General features: G+C 43.9%; 1 protein-coding gene across 9 annotated transcripts in view; it reads right to left on the bottom strand.

The window, feature by feature from the left end:
* The window catches only part of LOC120746080 (nck-associated protein 5-like), a 176747-nt gene that overhangs the window by 101682 nt on the left and 55107 nt on the right, over nucleotides 1-19958 (bottom strand). For 7 of the 9 annotated variants that reach the window (XM_040051344.1, XM_040051335.1, XM_040051333.1 and 4 more), the window contains one exon: nucleotides 17500-17573. In XM_040051344.1, the coding sequence (XP_039907278.1) occupies nucleotides 17500-17573 (74 nt within the window). Of the gene's footprint in view, nucleotides 1-2277; nucleotides 5074-17499; nucleotides 17574-19958 lie in introns of those variants that run through there. The other 2 variants (XM_040051340.1, XM_040051341.1) reach the window with 1 other exon arrangement.

Below are 19958 nucleotides of genomic sequence, written 5' to 3'. Positions count from 1 at the left end.
GTTAAAAGTTGTCTGTTTTTGGCATCTGTGGTACACTCTGTTGTTCTGTTTACAGAAATCAAATAAATCCTGCCCACGTGTGAAGCTGTAAAGGTGCATCAGTCCTTTTCAATCTGCTAGCAAAAACTGGAAAACAGCCCAAAATCTGCAGTGTGGTGGGACTACTGCTGCACTACGAACAGGGCAAAGAAACCATAGATTTTTTCAGAGCTAACTATGCAAATAATCCTCAAATATAGCAAACTCTAACACGCTTGTCCAGCATATTGTAGGGTTGACTGTTTTCCCCTTCAGTGGGGATGGTTGTCACGTTCCAGGAAGGCTTATGTGGGTCGTTTAGGCTCAGCATCCAGCATCCAAACCACTGCAGCACTCACTGTTTACTCCAACCAACGAACTTATGGCAAAACTTCCACCAGCACGTGATGAACTCCTTTTGACCGTTAAATCAAAGCTGGCTAAATGTAGGACACACGATGCAGTAATGAAGTAAGTGTGTCATAAAAGAGTGTGGCACCGGGGGCAAACGGGGGGCGGATGATAATAATGGTTGCACTGTGGCATGGCTGGGATGGAGAGAATTACAGTTTTAATTCTATAAAATCAAATCCCTCCACTTGGCAATCCTCTTATCCAGTAATCCCCAGGTAGGTTTCAGAGAGGGCAACAGGCTCAAACTGCCCACTGTGGCAACACATCTGCCTCCCCCGTGGTCGGTGGGGTTGATATCAATGACTGCTCCTGTGCTCCCCGATAAACGCTCTAAACTGAAACCAGACCAAACAGCTGACACATGTCCACCCTCAATTGGTCTCCTTTTCCATCCTTTCCAATAACTTCTTCTTGGTGGCCTTCTGAGAACCAGCCAGCAGCAGGATTTAGGGGTAAATAAATCAAGGTTGGTTCGCGTAGGTGCTTCTGACGTCTGCAATACTGGTGCTACCTTTTTTGCGGTGGAAACTGGGCGTCAGGAACGTGCTGGTGCAAAAGAAATCATAAACAAATAGCAGATAACATGGTGTGTGTGTGTGTGTGTGTGTGTGTGTGTGTGTGTGTGTGTGTGTGTGTGTGTGTGTGTGTTTCGGGGGGATCAGGGTCAAGTATGAAGCTGAGATTTTAGGGCTTTGTTTGGCCGCTCGCTGCTGAATACCTCAGTATATACCTAAGTGCCTCATATACTGGGGTACTGCTGCAACCGTAATGTGCTTTAAGTTAACACCTTTTAATCTGCTGTTTGTTACCCTTCACATAGATTGCCTACATTCATTGGCATTCCCAGCTGTAAAGCATCCACTCCATGCCAGATGCTATTTTTTGCTCTTGTGATGGGAAGCACCAGTTCCCAGGGCAAAAAAAAAAGCTCTCTTTAACTCAAAAAAAGACAGAATGGCATTTCTCTCTGGCGCTTTGACAACACCAGAAAGAGAGTGATGATACCTCCCATGCTCTCCCATGCTCTCATTTCTCTATTCCCCAGCAGTTCTGTTTATAGAGATAACAAAGTCAGCCCAAAAACATAAAGCCGCCCCGGCATCCCTGCGATGGCTGCAGGCACCAAGCACTGAGCATCTATCTGTCTGCTGCAAATTAGGCTGCCTATAAGGGAAGACCCCCCCTACTGACCTGCCGTGACTTTGACACTGCAGGTCTTAACGCCACATCACTGGGAAAGATTATATATACATAATATTCCATATTATTGTCCACCACCTCAACCAGTTCAGCTCATTTCAGTGTGGGATTAGTGGGCTGGATAGGAAATCTTAATCTGCCTGAGCAAGCGAGACAGAGAGAGTGAGTGTATAAGGAAAGAATTGAAGCCTATGCATTCCTGCACATACAAATCCCTGCAAAGCCGGGCTTCTTTAACCTCCACTTTGTCTGTTTCCTGGTGTTATCAGTCAGAAACAAAGTGGGTTGTTTTTTCTATGCAGCACCCCTGACCCCATGCTGTTGCCACTAGCAACAGAACATGCGATTCCCCTCGCAAATCAGTGCAAATCGCACATGTGTGCAGTCCTTCTATATGAAACATGTCCCCCTCTGGGGCATTACTTGGAAATATTGCAGCTCGGGACAAAGTAAGGAAGCCTAAACGAGAATAACCCGGGAAAAGCTCTGGTAACAGTGAATCTGCCGGCATGCATGTGATGCACATCTTAAATCCCCAAACAAGTCAAGCGTGCTTCAGTCACAATCAAATCCTACAAGAAAACAAGGTTTCTTTCTTTCTTTTTTTGCCATGTCATGAGCGGCTGACGCCGGCTCGCTCCTTACCCTTGTGGAGACGCAGCATCCTGGTGCATTCAGAGGACACGCATGGTAATCCACTGGCACGCTTTCCTCCTGCTCCGCAGCTGCTGTCCGACTGATCCCGCAGATGACAAAGTTTACATCCACAAACAGAGCGCTGCCGCTCTGCCCCGGACTGCCTTTCCCTCTTCCTCACTCTCAAAGTCCTTGCTTCCCCCCCCCCCCCTCCTTTTTCCCCTACTCTGCTGCCTCCCTCACTCTGCCGGCGTGCACCGACTTCTCCCGATACACCGCTTTCCCTTCTCCCTTCCTGCTACATGCACGCTTCCCTCAGCGCTCCGAGGCTCCTCTTTACACACACGCACAAACACACCGAGTGTTTTGTGCCTCCGATCTGCCGCCCACCACCCCACCTCCGGGCTTTATCTTTCCTCCGAATATTTCTCTCCTCAGTCTGTCTCCGCTTCTATCTCTTTCTCTCTCATGCTGTCTGTCTCCGAGCCTCCCTCTCCCTCTCTCTCTGTGACTGCCTCCCTCCTCCTCTTCCTCGGGCTTACAGGACGTTTAACATGTGTTCAGGGAGACGGCTGCTCTGCTCCTCTCTGAAGGTGGATCTTTCCTCAGGGGGGAAAGAGAGGGCCGGGAGGCTGGGGTGGGGGTTTGCACGGAGAAGGAGGAGTTTTTTTTTTTTAGGAGGTGGGGGTGACAACAGTGTTGTAGGCTGGGAGGGGGGGGTGCAAATCTTTACCTCAAACAAGGGGACATGAACAGGCAAGCAGCAGCCGGCTTGTAATGTTCCACTAAGTGGACTCCTTTCAGAGCAAGGGGGGGGGGGGGAGCAGAAGAGATCACACATGCAAAAATGTGGTAAAGTTGCAACTTTCAGGTAGTCACTCTGTCTCCCTGCACACCTGGTCGATCCTTTCCTGAGGCTGGCACCCTTGTTTGATCATACAGAAAGTTGCAAAAATGGGAAAATAGTCAAATTGGGAGCTCTGTGGGGAGATCGGGGGGGGGGGGGGTGTCAGTCCCCATTAAATGATCTGACAACCACCTACTCTGAGGTCTAAGCCGACCAAATTGAGCCCTTGTACAAAAAAAAAGAGAGAGAGAAATGTGGACGGGGAAAACACTGCAACACAAAGAGACAAGCGTGCTGACAAAAGACAGATAGAGACAACCGAGGAAGAGATCAAGAGCAAGGAGGAGAGCGAAAAGACGAAAAGCGAAGGAGAAGGCGAGGAGGAGGAGGAAAAAAAAGGAAAAAGAAAGAAGTGCTTGGGTCTGCTGGGCCGAGTGACTCCGGCCCATCTGCCACAATCACAATCAGTCCCAGCTGAATGGCTGTGACTAACTGCAGCATGAAGCCCGCAGCCTCAACCCAGGCAGGATGGAGATGAGAAGGGGGGGGGGATGAAGAGGCAAAAGTGGGGAAGAAGAGGAGGGTGATGGGGGGGTTCTATTGTCTGCTCCCCAATAGGACCAGTGCAGGAGGAGGCGGGCACCGGATGGGTGAAAAGGGGAGAATTAAAAGGGTCCCGGTGACAGGAGTGCTCAGTTAAAGAGGGTAAAGAAAGGACAGGGGAAACTTAGAGCTGGGGCCATCGCTGCCACTGTGCTCTACAGCCACTATCAGTGATGTCCTCAGCAAACAATCACGCGAAGCAAAATGAGTCTGCAGGAGGCTGATGGAGCGGCTTGCTCACGTCAAGATAAGGGAAGGTAGATAAACCGCCCCAAAAAAGTGACACTCGTTATCAGATGTCTCCTAAAGCCGGCAGCGACATTGCCATTTGTCATCATAAAACTCGGAGAGATTCATGATGCCCGATGATTGCGCTCGTGACCAAAGTGTCACACAGAGCGGGGTAATTGTGTTTATCATAAGCGCAGCTGTCTCGTGAGGGGAAATCTGAATGTGGAGCGAGCGAGATTTGATTTTACAAGCAGGTGGTCACCAATTACACACCATTGTCCCATTTGGGTTAAAAAAAATAAAGACAGATGAATGAATGGCTGAGTCAGCATTAACACGAGGACGCGCACAGTAATCAAGAAATATTGAACGTGCCGTTGGCTTTAATTTGATCGACGGGGAGCGCCGAAACAGCGAGTAGCGCTGTGCAGTGCAACAGATGTGAGGCTCACTGTGTTTTTTTCCTGCAGGAAATAAGCGATGCTTGTTTGCTTAGCTTTGTTTACTTCCATTTAACTACATAATGATGGTACCATAAGTGCATATCTGCATGTTTGTGTGTGTGTGTGTGTGTGTGTGCATGGGCTGACAACTGTAATTGCATAATGAATGGGTTTGTGAAAGCATGTGAAGTTAAAGTCCGTACATTTTAGGTATACACTGGTGGATGTGCACGGGTGCATATTTGTCTTCAGCTGCCCCTCATATCTTTATATTTTGCTTCCAAGCTAGACCTTCTTGAAGTTTTTTTCACTCCTCTTGAGCAAAACGTCTCCAAGTTTCTTCTTCTTGTTTCTTCTGGTTTGTTTGGACATTGGTTTCTTTTTCACTGATTTTCAGTCCAGTCCTTGTACCGAAGCATTTTTTGTTAAGCCACGTAACACTGACCTATGAATCATCAAAAGAAACATAACTGAAGGGATGAACAAGTGCTGTGACTACACATAAAAGACAACTCAGCAAAGAACTGGTTTTAAATGGTATCTTTAGCCACTTTGTTTCTAGCAACCTGTCACAGAAACACATCATTTTCTTTTCATTTCTAAAGATGAATCAGCTGATCATCTACTGAAGCCTCATCAGAAATTGTCTCAGTGGAAGGAAGAAAGCTGCCTAAAAGAGTTCAGACTGTGCTGAAGAATAAAGGTGGTCACACCAAATACTGACTTTTGAGCTTGTTAGAATTGTACAATCTCTGTTTTTTTGCCTTTAGTGTGTGTTTACATGTATGTTTGCACATATTTCAGTAAATCACTGCATCTATTTCCGATTTACAAAGCAAACTATCAAGAAACACGGGGTGATTCAAGACTTTTGCACACTACTATATAGACTACAGTCTGACTGTACACGTGCACAACGTCTGGGACTGAAAAATGAAGCCATGTCTGAAAGAGTCAATCCCTGTAGACCACCCTTACTGTAAGCACATATTTATAGCCCAGCACAACAAAACCCTTTTTCCCTGCCATTATTAGGGCTGAAAGTTGTGTGTGGCATAATGACAGGTGATTCTAGCTAGCCAGGCCTATAGATGTCTTTCCACTTGTTACTGAACTGGATGTCGTGACTGCATTTGTGCTGTTAGAGCCCTTTGGACTCTTATTAATGCAATAACAACTCTACTGACAGCCTAAGAATTCTTCGTGCCAGTGTTGCTGGGTGAAATTCTTTTCTTTTATCTGTATGATACTCAGCACTAATTAGCAGCTATCTGCGTCTGTGCTATGCACTTATGCACCCTGCTAACCAAGCCTGTGAGCGTGAGCTGAAATCGTCACTTCACTAATTAATATGTAAAGTCAGGGTGGCAACTCCCATCCTTTATTTACAGTTTATTGTGTGCGTGTCTTCATGCAATACGTGCAAAATATAATCCATACGTTGTCACAGTGATAATTAAGTCTACTAACACCATTGTGTAAGTGTGTGCGCATGATGTTTGCAAAATCCATATGCGTATATGAACGTGCGCGTGTGTGTGTGTGTGTGCTGAGTGATCTGCTGAGCTCATTAAGGCGCCGCTTATTGCTCTGCCAGGGGTGTCAGTGACAGATTCCACTGTTTGGAAACACTCGGCCGCCCACACAGCCAGCCTGGCTCCACCACTGTCACACACACACACACTCGGACTAGGTTAGCATTCCACAGGGAGGAGGGGGTACAGGGAAGGAGACAGGCCGGTGCTGGGACAGTGGCCGGAGGGCCGGTGGGTCGATATGGATTTGTAATAGGGTGCAGGGTGGTCTGAGGTATGCTGGCTGTGGCTGCATGCAGCGTGAGTGTCAGCACCTCTGAGGTCCTTTCGGGTTAGAAGGACGCTGGTGCTCGTAGTAGTAGTATGTGTGCAGCGGTTGAAGAAGTATTTAGGACGTTTACTGAAGTGAAAGTAGCAATTCAGCCATGCAAAAATACTCTATTACAAGTCTGTCACGATGTCTAAACTGCATTTTTGCAAGTGAGTTCAAAACAAATTTCCCATTTGGATAGTTCATGCTGGAATCAAAGCTTTCAGTAACCTTGTTAAATGGATTTATCTGGCACAAAATAAAGTTTTTGGCTCAATTTACCACCCAAAAAAATTATTTAAAATGAGACAACAGCGAGCACCGATTCCTGGACTGGCCTGTAAAATATAAACACATCACGTAAAACGAACGCACAGCTTGCTTTGCCGTCGAACTGGATATGCCTCGCATTTCATCAGAGCGATATCTCGAGGCTAGAGAGAGCTTGAAAGTGCTCATTATGAAGAACAGTTCCTTCCAGTGTTAAATAATTGATGCATTACTTTGTGGGCAGCATGATAATGCTGACCCAGATGGAGCTAAATACAACAGATAGTTTTTAAAGCACTGCAGCTGGCAATATTTCAACTGTAGTGAAGTGTAGGTGCACTCAGGTGTAGTACAGGGCCCTGAAATGTTTAGAAAAGTAAGAGTAAGTGCACCACACGAACGCACAAACATCCTGTCGGCCCGCTGCTCTCGCGGTCAGCCACACTTTCCCTCCGTGACATTAATCCCCTGCAGCTTGATCACAGATGAGCGACCAGGGGCGACCGGCGTGCGTCACTTGAGCTCATTACCAGACCGGTCGATTCTACCGTCTAGGTGTGTGTTCCCAGTCAGCCTTTAATCGTACACTAGATTAGCCCAAACGTTTGGGCTTGAGATTTGTTTCTGAGAGCAACCATCTAAAATGTCTGAGCAAGCAAGAGGTGCAAAGTCATTTGGAAACACGTCGGTGGTGCTAGGCGTGGATATTTAGCTGTCAACATGGACGGGAATCTTTTGGGAAGAGGTTCAGGGAGTGTTTTGTGCACAATGATGAGTAAAGGAAATGCCATTCTGCAGACAGGCAGGCCTGTTTGTTTACCCAACACTAGCCTGCCCTGGATCTGCACAAGACAGATGCAAATCACACGGCAGGGCTCCCTCCGGAGACTCCCTGCATGTTAGTGAGCGTCTACATGTGTGTCATTTCACTTCTTTGTTGCAAGATGAAGTGTGTAATACAATGAAAACCCGCAACGCAGTCTTCGGTCATGTTTCATTAGAGCAGGGAAGGGGGTTGATGGGGGGGTGGGGGACGATGCCAGTCCAGTGAGACATCATCATGTGCACCGAGATTTTCCTCTCTGGAAGATCTCAGGAAATGTTTAAAGTCATTAGGAGTGGAATGAGCTGGATTAACGCTGATGGCGGTATCTTTAATTAAACTTAAGTAAATCCTTTTTTAAGAAAAAGAGCATTCCTTGTGTGATTACAATTCACAAATGGGGGGCTATTATGGGGTAATCTTAGTTTTATCCTCCTCTAATCAAAGGGACAGTTAGATCTCGCAGCAGAAAGACTTTTTTTTTTTTTTTTTAAAGAAAGCAGCAAATTCAGAATACACAACATTTAATGCATCCTCTAATTCTTATGCAATCAGAAGCTCGATTAGGTTTAGAGATGGTCAAATGCAGGTCAAACTTAGATACGCTTTAAATGGTGCTTTTGTACTCCAGCTGAGCCCTCAGGACACTTTTCTCCTACAAGCCACATTCAACCAGTCACACGAGCATTCATTCACCGCTTCATTTTATGCCTTTCAAGTGCTTTTTACCCATCAAGCACACCAATGGATCCATCGGGAGACTATGGAGTGTCTGACTCAAATATGCAAGATGAGGATTGAACCTCTGACCAGCTCTATGTTCAGAGCCGAAAAGTGAAAACTGTGAACTCTAACCAATCATTAAACCAGATGGGGAGTCTCTAAATTGATGCGCTATTGATCTTTACATGTAATACATTTAACAAGGCTTTGCAATCCTTGTGATCTAAAGCAACCACCAGCCTCTCCAGCTACCAAGAGGTTAACAGAAGCTGACATTCACTTTTTCACTGTGTTTATATGCTGTACTTTCTGGTTACAGCCCCGGGCCCTCTTGCAGCAGTGCTGCAGGAGCTCATCTCTGGAGATGGGGAAGATTATCCCAAAATGCAGGACACTTGGGTGGGGTTTTACAGGACTATTAAAACCCCACCTTCCTGCATCTGTAACTGCTTTCTCCACCCCATGTTCATCATGATCCATGCAGGCCCTACACCACTGACAGAGACTTAAGCACATCATGTTTTTGTGTTAATTCTTGTTAAGATGGACAGTTATTGTCTTCTTAATAGCTATGATTTAATGTTCAGCAGCATATGTTGTGGCCCTTGTGGTAGCCACTTGTTTTTAGTGGTTTCTATTGTTGTTTTCTAACCACTCACATTTCTCTCTCCCGCCTCCGTTTTCATGTTTCAGTGTCAATTTGTTGTCCTTTGGTTACTTCCTGTTTGAGTTTAAATGTTAGTTTTACTTCTTTCCCCTCCTTTGGGATTGTTTGCCCCACCTAAATTTGTTTCCACCTGTCTCTCTAAAATCAGTTCTATGTGTTTGTGCAGCCCTGTGAAAAAGTCCACCTCATGATTCAGTAACTTAAAGAACCACCTTTAGCAGAAATAACTGAAGTAATTATTCTGTGTCTCATGTTATCGGTCTCTCAAATCATTGTGGAGGAATTCTGGCCCACTCTTCTTTCATTGAGGTTTATGCACAGCTCTCTTAAGGTCCCAACACAGCATTTTAATCAGGTTGAGGTCTGGACTTTGACTGGACCATTGTAACACCTTGAATCTTTTCTTTTTCAGCCATTCTGTATTTGTTGTACTGTCACAGCACCCATTTTGGGCCGATCTTTATCTGTCGGACAGATAAAGATCGGCCCAGACTCTAGAATACTTTGGTATACAGAGGAGTTCAAAGTGTCCAGGTCCTGTAGCTGCAAGAAAAGCCTAAATCATCACCCCTCCATCGCCATGCTGACAGCGGATATGAGGTGTTTGGCTTTGTGCTTTATGACCACACATTTTCACTTTGGTCCAAATGATTTTGTTCCAGAAGTCTTGTGTTATGTCCAGATGCAAACCTAAGCTGTGCTGCCATGTTCGTCTTTAGGCACTTTTGTTCCTTCTCCTGAAAGACCCTACAAACTATACTTGTTCAGTCTTCTTCTAATTGTACTGTCAAGAGCATTTAACATACTAGCTGAGGCCTGTATAGTCTAATTTGTAGCCCTTTGGGTTTGTTTATCCATCCCACCTGCTCCACTTAGGATCCGACTCCAGAGTTCTGTTTAAAACTGACCAGTACATTGTCCTGAAACATTATTCTACATTTACTTTAAGAAACATTCAATTTTACAACTTATCACTTCATCAGAGACTCACAGGACACCCACTTTCAGGACTGCAGTGTTTTGATTTTCACACATTTTCACCCTTTGCTGTTTCCTCAACGACATGAGGATGTTTTCCAGAGAGCCCTGAGCTGGGGGTAAATAGCATGGTTGCAACCACTGTGACTGCCACCACACAGGTTGTGTCAACAATGAAAACCACACGGGCTCTATCAATCTGCTCATCTTAAAGCGAGGATGTTTACCGGAGTGCTTCGCAGCACATGTTTTAGTCAAAATAACGGCACACTTTCAGGAGCATAAAAGGAGTCATAACATATTCACCCTAGAGCTGATCTTGACAAAAATCTATTCACTGTACGGTGAAGAACTCAACTAAAGTTTACAGACCTGAACATTGTGGTGAACAGTCAATTCAGCTGAAATCAGATAAAGTAATATACTAATGTGTAGAAGTGTTTCTTTACAGTACAATACATTTAAATTGAGTGTCTGAGAACCCGGTGAAACACCAGCAGTAATTAGGCATTACACAAAATCCCACTGGCAAAAAGTCTCTTAAGTGCACCTAATTGCTTTTAGGAATGCAGATAATACCCCATTCAGTGGAAATGCCAAGAATAAGTGTCACAAGTCCTTTAAAACGCTGCATATGCATGTTGTGAAACCACTAGAAAATGGTTTAGTGAAACACTGCATGTACAGGGAAAGGACAGATCCATTAGGTTAAGCTATTTTCAGAAAAACAGCCAGTACACTACGGCTCTGCAATGTACTTAACCTTGAAACCAATCAGAAAACATCAGAAACACGAAGGCTTAAGGTGAAAGATATGGGAGGCGAAGCATATTACTGGCAGGTTCTCATATGCAATGAACAGGGGAATGCACCTATGAAAACGACCTTGAAGACGCTTCGGTAAAAGGCCTCATTAAACCATTCGATTAACCTTTTCCTCTCATGAGCTCCATAAAACTGATGCATGTATTTGACCAGGGCCTGGACTGTTTTGGTGTGGGGGGATGGGGAAGATCGTCCCAGCTAGACAGAGTTAGCGAGTTTCTGAGAAGATAACCTAGCACGTGTTGACTTATGTCACAGGGCGGCGGTGTCACCTCCTTAACTTCTGGCTTCAGTGAGGTTATCATTGTGTTCACAGTGAAGTGAGGTCAAGATAAACAAGAAGCTTTTCTGTCGACTTGCTACTTCCTTCAAGCAAACAAATTCTCACACATGTTAACAACTTACTGCTGTTTACAACAAATTTCAACATTATTTCTTTGGACATTTTCTACATTTTTTTCTCATTCATTCTCATTTTCAGTCAAGTCCAAGGAATGTTTTGTTTGTTAAGCCACTTAACTCTGACCTATGAATCATTTTAGAAGTAAAAAAAAAAATCAATTTTGTGTCTACACTTAACAGACAACTCAGCAAAGAAGCAATTTAAATTGCATCTTTAGACACTTTGTTACTAGCAGCCTGTCACAAAAAAACCATCTTTTGTTCATATTTCTTTGGTTGACTCTATGTCATACCAAAGTATGACAGACATAAAATAATATTTTGCATCAATATGGTGAATCTCAAAGAGCTGTTAACTGAAAACTTGTAAAACATGACGGAGTTTCTGTTATGGTTTGGTATGCATTTCATCCAGTGTTGTTGGAGATCTTGTCAAAATTGATGATTTATGAACACAGAAAGGTACCATCAGACTTTAACATGCAGTAACATCTGGAAAGAGTCTAATTGGCGCAATTTAATTTTTTTAGCATGAAAACAACCCAAACCCACTGTCAAGAAAAACACACAGTGGAGCACTATCAGTCATGGATCAGCCTCCCCAGAGCCCGGACCTCAACATTATTGAAGCAGTGTGGGATCATGTTGACAAAGAACAGAACAAAAGGCAGAAACATCCAAAGAAGAGCTTTGAATGTCCTTCAGGAAGCCTGGAGTGTCATGGTCCGGAGTCTGTGACTCCGTGTTTATGTTAAGTTTATTATTATTCTGTGGTTTTGGTTATCTTGGGTTTTTGTACTCTCCTGTTTCACGTTTCATGTTCCTATGTCTGTGTCCCCCAGCCTGTGTTTAGTTGGTGTGTGTTGTGTTCAGTCGGTGTGTTTCCTGTTTTACTTTGAAGGTCTCGTTTCCCCTGCCTCGTCAGCTGTTATGTCTCCCAGGTGTGTTTCCCTCCTGTTTCCCATCCCCTGATTACTGGTGTGTATTTATAGTGTGTGTTCCCTCGTCCTCGTTGCTGGTTCGTTTGTGTTATTCCCCTCGGTCATTCTGTGTATTTTGCCCCGTCTTCCTGTGCATTCTCCCTGCGTTGTTCTCCCTGCAAGGTACTTATTAGAATTATATAAACGGTGTTTTGCCTTATATACCATATTTAAGGTAAGCAGCAAGATAAATCTAGTGGCTTTGTGAAGTGCATGTAACCTCTGGTCACAAAGCAGAGCGTAGAACACACGGTACACAATAAATTCAGCTCTATAGTACAAGATTTATGCTACAAGGGTGTATTTTAGCAAAAACATTCATAAACCAAACCAAGCATCTCTGGTGCCTAAAACTAACCAAACAAATGGGTGAAAATTAAGCAAATATTATAACAAAGGGAAAGCTAAGTTGAAAGGAAAAGTCACAGTTACAGCTTCTGAATTGGATTTTTTTTAAACCACACTTAACTCATCATATCTTCCTTTCAGCAGAGTGAAACCACGCAGTCACGGTTATGTTATTGGCGGCCAACGACTGATAACTTATACTGGGCTGCTAAACAACTCGTACTGGCCATCAAGTAGGAAAATAATATGCAAAACCAGAGAATTATACATGAAAAGCAGAGCCTTTTGTCATTTTACCACTGGCTGTTCATGGTTTACACTCCACAAGGTTTAATCGAGCATTTTATTAAAAAATAACAAAGTCTTGAGGAAAAATACCAACTAATTTAAAAAGGCAAATTCCACCCCCGCATGAAGGTTTAAATGAGGGTTTCACAGACTGATTTATTTGCCCACTAACTGCTCCTTTAAGATATTTTGGAGTCTGGACTCCTGGGCTGTAAAGTGACCTCTAATGGATGGATTACGTTCAGTCATTTACTTCAGAGGGCACACAAATATACTTTGGGAGCATATTAGATCTCTTTAAGGCTTAGCGTGATCAAATTATTGCATTAGACCGGTCAACTTATCCAATTAAAGTTGTAAAATGCATGGCTCTCGCCCAAGCGAGACGGCAGATCCTCGGGGCGTCGGAGGGGTTTGCGGGAGGCTGAACCCTATCCACCTCCTCATCGGCAGAGCAGGCCTCGCCACATACTTCAGCTGAGGATTACAGCCTTTCATCTTGCTCAGACCGCCGGCAGCACACAGGCGTCTTTGAGGCCAGATATGGCTTGTAGCAACATCAGCAAGGTCCAGATTTGTAAAGCTGTTTCCCAGCTTTGTGCTCCTGTGGTCTTTCTTTCTCTGGCATGTTTACAGGCTCACTCATTTAGCTCTTTCTCTCACTTAACGCCGCCATCCTCTGTTAAAGGCGAAGGCGCTTTGTACGAGCAATGCCCTTAAAAAGGACAAACTTTAAGAAAATTCAGCGTTTCTCAGAAAACTTTTAATAGCTCAAACAATTTTGAGAATTTGCAGCTCAAGAAAGGACTTTCTTGACTTTCCAGCCAGTCTTTCATAGTTGGTCTTAAAGCTCAAACATTGTATGATCAAGGAAGGACAAATAGGCAGAAATGTTGAGCTGCTTCTCAGAGAAAAAATGGACCAATTTCAATTCCACCCACAGGCGAATTCACTTACACAAAGCAAGTCCTATTAGCTATAATCCCCCACCTAAGAGCACATCTGATCTGACCTCCGCTTTCTATCTCTGCCGTCTTCGGAGCGGGGCTGCTCTATGAACATGACAAATAGCTTATTGATCAGCAGATGTCGTCGTTAATGTCCTTTCGACTTGGGCTGCAGCTGCAGTTGCCTGCTCCCTGCAACCTGTCCTAAGCCCCGAGCATCTCCAGCTGAGTCCCCTGCCTCCCTCCCTGCTCCCTCATCACAACTCCCCACTTCCCAGTTGCTATGAGGGAGCCCCCCCCTCCTCAGTCATACCCCACACCGCCTGCCAGCCACCCTCCTCATCCCTCCTTGTCCTCCAAGGTGTGGAAAGGGTCACAGACAAACGCCATCTGCTCCAGCAGGCAGAAAATGGCAGGTGAGACCAGCTCTGGGCCATGTGACCCCTTACACTGGCCAGCTATGGCCACTGAAAACAAGGTCAGGGGAAGATTTGTGGAAAAACAAAAAACCCCAGCTCAGCACATTGACAAATCAACAGTGGGAAAGTAGAGATGGAAAGAGGGAAAAAAACTAATCTGCATTGTTTTAATCCACAGGGAAGATTACACAGTCACGGTGCCTTGACACAGCAGCTTGTCAAAAAGAGGTCATGCAAACTCACTCCCCGCCCGTCATGCTTTTTAGTGCTGCAGAGCATCCATATGTTCCCCACCACCACATGTCTGTCACTCAGCAACGACTTTAATAAACTCTTTTTCCTCAACACATCCAACCTGCCCTGACTCAACTGTGTGTCAGCGGCATATCAAGGCCACCACTAATGAGAGTGTAAACCTTTAAAAAGACATTTCATCATGTTTAATGAGTGCCCTGCAAACAAACGATGAATAACTGGAAACCCTGGGTTTGGTGTCCAACTGTACAACGTGTCAGATGTTTCCAAATTTGGATTTGCTCCATCTGATGTTGACACTGTGCCGTGGAGCTTTTGTTTCCGTCTGTCAAGGACGTGGTCACATTGAATAGATCGAGTGGGAGAGGCCGGCCAGCATCCCACTGGGGCTTTGTGCTCCATCGAGCAATGATGCTGCGACCGAGTGCAAGAGACGGCGATTGTGTATCTGCATGTGAACTCATGGGGCTTTAGGATGACGAGGATATAGCAGGTGTTTCTGACACTCAAAATTATCTTTAATTAGATTCAGATAATTAAAAATCCATGTTTTTCATTAATTTACACTTACCACCTGTAGCTCTGCGACATTTGGAGCTTGTTTAGGTACAGATGACACCTACTTGGCAAACATCAGTGAAAACTCCAGCTTTTGCACAACACACCACATCCATGTTTTCTTTTAATTTATAAAAATGCAAAAGTCTCGATCCACCACTCATTTCTTTCATATTTTGCTTCCAATGAGCCAGATATTCTTGAAATGTATTCAAGCGCTCTCGGGCAATAGCCCTCCAGGCTTTCTGGAGGTCTTTCAAAGCTTTTTTTGGACATTGGCTACTTTTTCACTCACTTTTAGTCTAGTCCTTGTAACCGGCCATTTTCAGAGGATTATTTATCATTTACTAAGCCACTTAACGCTGACGTATGAATCATTCAAGCATAAAACACTCAACGGATGAACCAGTGTTGTGTCTAAATATAAAATTCCAAAGATAACACAGTTTGACAGACATAAAATAGTATTTATGCACCAACAAGGTGATTTCCAAAGAGTTATTAGCTAAAAACTTGGCATATCTCAGCATGGTGTGCAGTGTGTCCTTAAAAAATTGAGGAAACTGGACAAAAGAAGTTTCACCTATTTCCCATTTGATCAAAATATAAAGTAAGACCAAGATGTGCATATTTAGCAATCAAATGAAAGTAGTATCTGCCTTCTAACATAAAAAAAAAAAGTGAAATTAGGACAGAGATCAGCCATAATTGTCCAATCGGTGTACTTTGCCAGTGTGAAACTACCCCATAATATGGTACAATGAGAGCCATGAATGTAGTAGGTCACTGGGTCATAAGGAAGGATGCAAAGAACTAGAGGAATGTACGGGCTTCTCTTTCTCCTCTTGACTGATTGATGGGCCCCATATTCTTAGGGGTGGAGGGAGACATCTACAGCATCGTGAGATGCTGCCTAATAAGGGGTAGGAGGCGGTTTTTTGGGGGGGGGTTTTAAAGTCGAGGTCTATGTTTTAGCTGAACAAAAGCCTTTGTGAAATCATTCATCACTGTCGCCGCTCTGAATCGAACAACACTGGAAAAGAAATGAGAACAAATCCTGGCTGGTGGTATGTTGTTTCTAAAAACTGAGCTTCAAAGACGAGGAATTTTCAAAGTACGGATTTCCACTGGTTTGTTTACAACATCTAGAGGCTTGCAACAATGCAGAGCCCCTCACAGTTGAATCTCTCACTAGAGCCCATGGAAGACAAAAGCAATCTTTGTAAATAGCACTTCTCCTCCAGACACCAGCATTACGTGAAAAACTTGAGCCTTTATCCATGATTCTTTCAATCAAGATACTGACTTGAAAGATGTACTTCAAATGGCAAAAACTACTTTGAGTTATGAGTGAGTTTATATCTTTGAACCTCAAGGAAACAAATGGCAGTTTTACAAGGCAGGGGTGCATTGGGGGATACTTAGAGAATCGGTCTAGTCCTTTTTAAAACATACCAAACTGACCGTTAGTGGTTTGGCTTGGTTTCTCAGGTTTTGTCTACTTTTACTGACTGAGCGTTTTACACAATGGCATAATGGCTAGAAAAACATTGTAGAAGACCAAGTTTGATGCCTTGCGGAGATAAGAGCAAAAGGAAGAGACGTGGCCAAAGGCTAAGACACAACGCTTACATGTCAACGCTTAAGCACTTCAAAGTACAATGCCATGTAGCATTAAATAATTTAAAGGTATAATTTACCCAATCAGAAACAGGGTACTAACCTTGTTTTTAAGCCAGTTTGGACAACCTTAGAAGGATCAGGTTGGAGTACACTCCAAAGGGTTTTTTTTTTTCTTCTCACATGGGGTACAAAACAGTAAATGGGAAGCTGGACAGAAGCTGGACAGGTAGAGCTTTGAAAAGGGAGCACCATGAAGAGAGCCCACTGGCATTTATCCACTATTTTTTTACTAGTGGGCAATCAGACATCACATGGACTCCATGGTAGGGCGCTGGCAGGTTAATGACCAGTTAATGCCCAATCTACACTACTCTGGGCATTTGTGTTTCACATGCAGCTTCCAGGGTAATCAGGGTACTTCAATCAGTTGCAGTTGTACAAGTTCAAGGCTTTTGAAACCATTTGGTCCCCAGGTCAGTTTGCACAGGTCATCTAAGTGGCTATTAGGTCACTCTGGCTCTCACACGAGATGTCTTAGAAAGTTGGGTGGGGATGACTTAGATGAGAGGGTCATTCCTTTACACATCACTTCCTTTATTAAGGGGCTGTCCTGGCCGAGTAAAGGGGATGGTCAGTGGTCATTTAACCCCCCGCAGCCACCGATCCTGAGACCCTTATTCCCCTTTCCCCTCTGTCCAACCCCCAGCCCCTCTTTGCTCACTCAGGGGGAAAATTACTTTGAGCCAGGGGAATACAGCTCCATTGAGATGGAGAAAGGGTTGTACAAAAGAGGGTGAAGTTTAAAAATTGTCTCTCTTTTCTATGGGGGCTGTGCATCGCTGGAAGGGAAAGGATGATAGCAGCATTGAGGGGACAAGGTCATTAGATTGGCATCTCCATAAGCTCTTCATTTCCATTGTCTGTGCAAATCTGCTCCAAAGGACCTCCATGAGAAATGCCCCCAGTCAACCCCAAACTGAGCCTGGAGTCTCCCCCTTTGTCTGCCACTTTTAGTGTGCTTCCAACACAAAAAGCATTTCTCAAGAACTGTGCACAAAGCTTGTCTCAAGCTCAAAACCAAACAACATTGTTCTGCAGCCTCTGGTTGGCAATGAATTGCAGGCAGCTGCTGATATCTTCAGGCAGAACCTCTTACCTTCGGACGTTTCGGCGCTCCTCCTCGAGCTGCTTGAGAAGTTCATCAATGCATTTGTTGGCGTCCATGTATTCCTGCCGAGAGACAGAAAACTTTATGTGTAAATGATCAAAGAGTCAAATGCTAACACTGATGAAAGGAATACATGCAAAATCACACCCTGACTGCATCCTCGTGTTGCTTTCATAAATGTCAAAGAACGTCAAGACAGGAGTGCTTTTTAAAAGGTGTGATAATTCAGTTTAGCCTCTTATCCCCTCTCCATGTGTAATTCCAGAAGTACCTCTGGGTAACTTCTAATGGCTGGCCCAGAAGCAAGCCCGGCAGTGTAATGTCAGCTGGGAATAGCCCACACTCACAAAATGTGCGCTACTGAGTTACAGCACACACAAAATGAGCTAAGGCTGAGAGCAGAATGGAAGAAACAGATGTTAGGATTTCTCGGCTTTGGCCTAATGATTTGCTTCTTAGTGGTCTGACATCATATAGCAGAAGGGGGTTGTAACTGTGAGAAATAGGCCACATACAGCGGGCACCATACTTCAAACATCTGGGTTTTCAGATACTCAGTGTCTACCTGCAGTACACAGCAGAGCACACACTGTGCTGTCAGATCAGTGCGGTGGAGGTTTAAGACTAATTAATTAGATATTAGCTTGACAGCTCACGATACATCTCATGGGTAAATGGTTATCTCTGTGGGACAGATGCTCTCCATTGATTTCCAGACACTCTCATCATGTGCTGTGAGTGTAATTGAATAATGGGGATTCCCAAGAAGAAGTCCCTAAGCCAGAAATCTCAGTCTAGGAGGGGAAAAATGGTCATAGTATCTGCAAACCATCCATTTTTTTTTATGTCATGTATGTTGATTGTGAAGTATAAATCCTTTTATTTTTGCTTTTACTGCAACTACAGCGCCTTGGCCTGCATCTGAACATAACTCCCTTTGCAGCTATTGTAATCTCAGTTCTCTAATTAGTCACTGCCAAAATAAATCCCTTCAATAAAGCACAAAGTCACTGTTGTAGACCAGAATTCAAGGAGAAAAATGAAAAACAAACACAGTGTCTGCAGTTTCCAAACTTTGTGGGAAAACCCTTGATGATAAAATACAGCAGAGTGTCCACACGAGATAAGTTTGGTCAATATGGAAATTTTTCTTGTTGTAGTGATACACTATATCATAACAATACACTTTTCTGGGAAACACATTGGGAAATCCCACATAATCAGCCAAAAACAGCAACACAGCCTTGAAAATGACCAATTATTTGACAAATGGTCTAATATTGCATTAATGGTCAAAACCAACATAACCCCAGCACCAACGATGCAATTGACCAGTAACACTGTTGCGATAACACAGCATGCTGACTTAAGGGCTTTCTGCCATTATAATATACTTTACGTGATTATGATTTAATCTTTTTTTAACATTTTTTTGTGCCATAATAGCAACAGCAGCAGCTTCATTTTGCAGCATGACAATGATTCTGTTTTTCTTAGCAAAACACAAAGGATTGGGGGATGGCTCAAGACTTTTGCACAATACTGTTGCTTGGTGCCCAGGCCTAAGCAAAGTAACAGGTAAAACAGATCATTTACAAAAGCAGAAACAACAAGTCAGCTCAATATTCCCTTTTGGTTTCACACAGAGCACAAACCCAGTCTCCTGGGTAAAAGTTTTGAGCTTCACACATTGTCATGACTACATGAACGTTGCCGATCTTTATGCTATTACTTCTACTTATAAGCGTTGTTTTTATGTCTTTTCCCCGATTCACAGGGAAGCTATGACATTACCACAACATGACTGGTGAGTAGCAGTGATGGTCCCTGAACACTTCATATGATACTGTGGAAAAACACATACACAATGATATCAGATACAACTATTTGGCACAGGCTTTGGGCTTTCAACGCCCTTATTGATTTTTCAGACATGAAACACTGAACTATTTCACAGCCTGTAACACAGCACTTTTAATAATTTGCATTGAGCAATATGAGGACAGAATGATTCTGACCTCCCTGTGAACCACATCTGGGGCCTGAACAGACCTAAAGTACTTCTGTTATCACTACATGGGCTTTTTTAAGCTGTGGCCTTGAGAGCAAATTCACCAGATGTTCAGAGACTGCTGATCTAAATACATTAAGCACAGTTGTTTTGTCTGCTGCTTCTTAAGCAATTATTGGACCTAATCTCGCATCTGAGACTGCCACTCAAAGACAGCCATCACCAGCAGCTTGCACCAGTGCCAGGAGAACATGGCAAAGGCCCAGGTGTCCTGCCGAGTTTGCATTCAAGGGCACTCTGGTGACCATTAGGCAAATAGGGCCAAAGAACGACAACAGATCGATGCTTAACAGTGTGGTGTCACATTTTCCAATTTCTGTCATGCAAAAAAAAATGACAACAAAAGACATTAACTCAGTTTCCATCCATCATCCCT

Source organism: Simochromis diagramma, unplaced genomic scaffold (genome assembly GCF_900408965.1).
Source record: "Simochromis diagramma unplaced genomic scaffold, fSimDia1.1 OVJJ01000107.1, whole genome shotgun sequence".
In the NCBI taxonomy this organism is placed as follows: domain Eukaryota; kingdom Metazoa; phylum Chordata; class Actinopteri; order Cichliformes; family Cichlidae; genus Simochromis; species Simochromis diagramma.
This window is presented reverse-complemented; position numbering and strand designations above follow the sequence as displayed.